At 36.9% G+C, this 6,000-nt stretch overlaps 1 protein-coding gene across 5 annotated transcripts in view; it reads right to left on the bottom strand.

Moving 5' to 3' along the window:
• Positions 1–1,348: 1,348 nt before the first annotated feature.
• Positions 1,349–6,000, bottom strand: part of arnt2 (aryl-hydrocarbon receptor nuclear translocator 2) — a 146,052-nt gene continuing 141,400 nt past the window's right edge. For all 5 annotated transcript variants that reach the window (XM_052144219.1, XM_052144298.1, XM_052144359.1 and 2 more), the window contains one exon: positions 1,349–2,218. In XM_052144219.1, the coding sequence (XP_052000179.1) occupies positions 2,120–2,218 (99 nt within the window). In that variant the 3' untranslated portion in view covers positions 1,349–2,119. The remainder of the gene's footprint in view (positions 2,219–6,000) is intronic.

Genomic DNA, 6,000 nt, shown 5'->3' with positions numbered 1-6,000 from the left:
TGTCGACCACTTCCACGACGTCGCGCGTTCAACCCCCCAACAGCCATTTCCGGCAGGCGTCACCGAGCTGTTGCTTAAACGCGAACGGTCCCCGTTAACGATCTCTCTCTCCCGCACGATCCTCTGCACCTTGCTTGATTAGCCTAATACGGGACCGGGTGTGTAGGATCACGACCCGGCCCCGCCCTCCGCCCTGCCACATGATGTCATGGCAGTAGAGGCGGCGCAACTATGACGATCAGCCTATAATCCCACCCACGTTGATGCGGCACTAAACTGCAGTGGAAATGCAAGCTCAGAAAAGTAAAGCGAGTAGAGTTGAGTCGAACCGTAAAGTGCAGTGGAAAAGTGTCTTTAAACTGACCAATCAGCATAACCCCCACTGTATTCAACTTGTAACAATTTGCAGACCCTTCAATATACAAACAGCTCAGCCAATAGGCTGATAGATCACTATCAGCACCCTCTGTATGTTTTGGAATGCAAGAGGAATGTTTTCACAAAGAAATGGGGGTTATATTTATATATATATAGAATTCAACCCTTGGATTCTCAAACTATTCTCTTGTCTGCTGTTGATTGTACGTGGAAGCTGATGCCTCCTCAAAAGTAAGCCCTGTGGTCAAATCCGCTTCCTGGTTCCTGACCAATAACCTAAATAAACAGGTTAAGGAAGCATAATTTAACAGACTGCAGGTCTGAAACGGTTTACTGATTTTTCAGTGGAACAGTGGAAAATTTGTACACTGTAGATGTAATATTCTGCTTATATATATAACTCTAATTTTGACTGCATGAAGTAATTTTCCATTTTAGGTGAAATGTGATAAAGCACAATTTTTGTTTACCATCTAAACATCTGTGCTTAAAAGTCAACATGAAATCAAAACAGACCCTATTTACTTAATATATGCAGGATATATGTTCATTTATTTCAATAGCCAAATAGCTGTTTAGGCATTGCTTTAGTCTACTGGTGTAAGTAATGGATCCTTTCTTGGCAGCCTTTCTAGGCAAAACTATTGGCAAAATAATGACACAATTGAATCCTTTTTCACAATTATGTAATAACGTGTATGGTAATATCAGCAAATAACAATATTCTGCAAGACTCACATTCAGCAACCCAATAAATACAGCTAAATCTGTTTGATTGAAGCCACAAATCTAATGAGAATTTATTGTCACAAGCACAATTTATAGTCATAAAGTTACACAAAAATAATGGGACACATTTACACAATTTATACAATCCTAAACTCATTGTACAATGAACAGACTAACTAAGTACTGAGAGTTAAATATGAACTCACATTGCGCACAATGATATTAAACCTACACAAGTATGTAGTAGCTTTATGTGAAATATAACACGGTTCAACATAAAAATCACATTATTTACATAAAAACATCCATTTGATTACCAAAAAAGATTTATATTCCATTTCAAGGTCTTCCCATCAGTCCGTAGCTGCGGCATCACCGAGTTTCATCATGAAAACAATCGTAGAGCATATAAGTCCACGTTATCAGTTCAAAAGTTAATAGTAACAAAGAATTGCAGCTGCCACAATGATCACAATGAATGCACAGCAAAATGCTTTTATCTATGGCGCATTTGCTAATATGAGGCTGGTGTTGATGGCTTCATGAAGTGAGACTGTTAGCGAATTTGTAAGAAAAAAACTCATCGTATAATTTTTTTTGCCTTTACATTCATCTACATTTATTATTAGTTTATCTAGGTTATAGACATCACTACAAAGACTACATTTCACACAGTAAGCGGCGTTTCGCATAATAAATGTCTGGCGCAGCGTAAAAATATTTTAGCATGTTTTTTTGTCAGCAAGATGCCGTTTGGCATTTAAAATGAGGTTCAAAAGACAGTTATCCTTTCACATCCCTAATGATTCGGAAAATACTTATTCTGTATGATAAAATGTAAAAAAGAAAAAAAAAAGAAGAGAATCTCTGTTTTAGTTTCAGCAACCAAGTCATGAAAGTGTTTACGTGTGTGCGAATTCAGTTTCAAGAAGCATCATATGCACATGAATGTGCGAGATGAAGGTACTGCAGTCTGAACCAAAACCAACAAACGAGTCTGATTTCAGTCCGGTTACTCAGAAAATGGTGGGAACATGCCAAGGTCGGCAAAGTCTTCAATGTTGTAATTGGTTGTTCCTTGAGTGGGATCCCCAGCCATTGGTAGCATGTCCTATAAGACAAAAACAAAGTGTCCTGTTAAATCAGATAGTTCAGTTCAGAGTTTGTGGAATGTTAAAATCAAAGTGTGTCAATGACTCTAAACAACATAGTTGAGGACTATCTATATCTTCAAGCAGAAGGATGGAACTTAAAGGGATTATTCACCCAAAAATGAATTTTGTTTTTTCATTATTTCCCCACCCTCATGCCATCCCAGATGTGTATGACTTTCTTTCTTCTGCAGAACACAAATACACTTTTTTAGAAGAATATTTCAGCTCTGTAGGTCATCACAATACAAGTTAACGGTCACCAGAACTCAGAAGCTACAAATGGGACATAAAGGCATCATAAAAGTAATCTATAAGAATCCAGTGGTTAAATCCATATAGTTTGAAGCAATACAATAGGTGTTGGTGAGAAACAGATCAATATTTAAGCTCCTTTTAACTACAAATCTACTCTTTCATTTTCACATTCTGGTGTGGATGAGACATTCACATAAAGGCACCCTGGTTGGGGCTTATCAAAAGTGGAGATTTCTAGAAAAAAGGACTTAAATATTGATCTGTTTCTCACCCACATCTTTCATATTTCTTCTGAAGACATGGATTAAACCACTGGGTTACTTTTATGCTGCTTTTATACAATTTTTGGACCTTCTAAGATCTGGTCACCATTCACGTGCATTGTGAGGACCAACAGAGCAGAGATATTCCTCTAAAAATCTTTGTTTGTGTTTTACAGAGGAAATACAGTCATATACATCTGGGATGGCATTAGGGTGAGTAAATGGTGAGAGAATTTTCATTTTTGGGTGAACTATCCCTTTATTGAATATGCTTAATACAATTATTTTTGAATGAAAATTTGTGTTCTTAATCATTTATTTTATTTAATAACAGTTTTATAAAAGTGTTATGTTCCAGGACGTATTTTTGTTTTATTTTGTATTACATCTGTGTATGTATTGTCTATGCTGTTTGCCACTGTTTTGGTGTATGTTGTTTTCTGTTTTCCACCTTTCCTGTTGCACCTTCCACTCTCCTCTAACAGGTACTGATGACTGCCACCTGTTTCTCATTGCCATCTCAGAACCCTCACCTGTTGTGATTGGCCAGTGGGAGGAGGGTGCCAGGTTAAAGGTCCAACAGACCTCATACTCAAGGAGAGAGACCAAGAGAGATTCGCCTCCACAGGAGTGTTTCCTTTCTCCTGCCCCAAATGGTGTTGTGTCTTGCTGCGTGTTGAATGGTGTCGCTGTGTGCCATTTGTGTGCTGAATGGTGTTACTCTGTGCCACCTGGATTTTTGTTTGCTGTGTGCTGTCAATGTTGTGCTGTGTGCCTCATTGACTTGTTGCTTTATTTTGTCTATTTGAAAATTACCCTTTTAAGTTATGTGGGAACATTCATAGGGAGGTGGGTGCCAGTTTTGCTAATGTAAATGTTTTGTTTTTGTTCTTTTCCTTTACAGGTAATTTACTTCCCTCTCAAGAGAAGACTCTTTTTGTTTGTTATTTTGGCCTAGTCTTCTCCTGAAGACTTTTTCTATTATTCCCACTTTGTATCCAATAAAATCCATTTTCTTCATTGGTGAATTGTGGTCTTTGTAGTGCTGTGGCTGGAGATGGGAAATCTCCAGATCTGTCCACTTTTAACCATTTTGTTACTCCTCCCCAACCCTAGACTGGGGAGGATGTATCAAAAGCAATTAGACACTCAAAGCCATGCTATGTTCAGAATATAGTCATGACTGAAGGGGTTGCAGGCACCCTGCTACCAAACGACGCCCTTCAGGCATGACTATATTCACAATATAGAATGGCTTCTTATCCCCTGTTGCTTGAATACAAACCAATGTAACAGATGTACAATGTAACTATATACGTAACACAGTGTGATGGCAACATCTAAATTAAAGGGATAGTTTTGGATTGTCCAAAACGTATAATTCTCTCATAATTTATTCATCCTCAAGCCGTCTCAGACTCGTATGACTTTCTTTCTTATTCGGAACACAAACAAATATATTTTGATTGATGCATGATGTGGTTGTTTATACAATGTATGTCAATGGTGTCCGAAATGTTCCAGCTCAGAAAAGTACATAAATGCAGCATAAAAATAATCCAAGCAACTCAAGTGGATTAATACATCTCTAAAGCGATACTTTCACTTTGGGTAAGAAACGGACAAAAACTTCAGCACTTATTCACTATAAATCTTAACATCTGGCCCGACTCTAACACAATGCAGACTTCAAGACGAGTGATTCTTTGATGCTGCAAGCGGTTGCCATGTACTCAATCCCGGTATCGTTATACATCAATAAGATATTGCAATGACATTTTTTTGTGTTTATTATCAACCTTTTGGCGACCGCCTCACATTTTTAAAGTATCGCCAAAGAATTTATTATAACTCACAAATCTTGTTTTAACACTGTGTCTGGTTCGTGTACAGTGCTCTGCGAATGCGTCAAGTGCAACAAAGTGCGTGAATGAGCTTCTCTCATGAACGTGTCAATGAGACTGCAGATGTCGAGATTTGGCATGAATAAAGACTTCAATTTTGGTCTGTTTCTCACCCAAAACTGATCGGATCACTTCAGAAGACATGGATTAAAGCACTTGTGTCTCATGGATTACTAATATTACTTTTTCAGAGCTTCAAAGTTGTGGACCTCATTGTCGGACAATGCATGGACAAAACCACATCATACATCCTTCAAAATATCTTCGCTTGTGTTCTGCAGAAGAAAGAAAATCATACTGTATGAGTTGGAGATGGCAAGAGGGTAAGTAAATGATGAGAGAATTTTTTGGAGGTTACTGTATTGATTAATAAATCAATTACTAGAGCATGTTTTTCCTGCAAGTGTCCTTTTGCCCAGCAATAATATTCTACATGTAGAGTGTCCATGAGTATACTGTATGAGGACTGGATATTGATACAGATTTCATGATTCGATTCCGATTCACAAGCTCTCAGTTTGATATCGTATGAGTTTATATTTAATTTATAATGTCACTTTTGCTTACATATAAATTCTCTCTCAGCTAATGCTGTTAGTTATACAGGGGACCTTTTAATTAGGTACATCAGGAAAATATTAATTTCCCTAATTATATTTTATTACTTTTTCATCATGTTGGTCACATTTTGGCTTTTTAAAAATTAATAAATACATTTATTCAATCAATAAATATTTTATTTTATATATTATTTTTGTGACATTACAAAATGTGTACTATTTACAAGTATTTACATTGATTTGTTGAACACGTGCTAAAACCGTTACTGTCTCTTTAATAAAAAATGGCATTTCTGTAAACAGTGCCTTTAAGTGACTGTATGTAATTAGAGAGGACTCGATTGGCTTTACCTCATCTGTACGATGCATGATTAGAATTCAATATTTTTTGTAGTTGTTTTTGATCAAAAACTGACTGTAAAGAACAGAAAAGTTATTAAAAGAGACAGTATTCAATAACAAATGGGTTGCATGGATCTCGTCCTTGAACATACATTACATGGAACAACTTTTACTCTCAACAGCCTGTGAAAGGATCTCGCTGCTGAACACTTCACGACTAAACTACACAATTAATGGTGAGTGAAATGTAAACATTTACCAGCCAGTTGCCAAATATATTCACTTTAGTTGCATAGAAATTTGGTTGCAAATGCGAGTGACTTTCCTCTCATTGTAGTAGAGGGGAAAATCGATTTAAGATTTAAGAATCGAAATCTAGATAGCTCAAATGAAGATTGCGATTAATCAGAAAACC

The sequence above is a fragment of the Xyrauchen texanus genome, chromosome 1, assembly GCF_025860055.1.
Source record: "Xyrauchen texanus isolate HMW12.3.18 chromosome 1, RBS_HiC_50CHRs, whole genome shotgun sequence".
In the NCBI taxonomy this organism is placed as follows: Eukaryota; Metazoa; Chordata; class Actinopteri; order Cypriniformes; family Catostomidae; genus Xyrauchen; species Xyrauchen texanus.
Note: the sequence above shows the minus strand (reverse complement) of the source record. Positions and strands in the feature narration are given on the sequence as shown.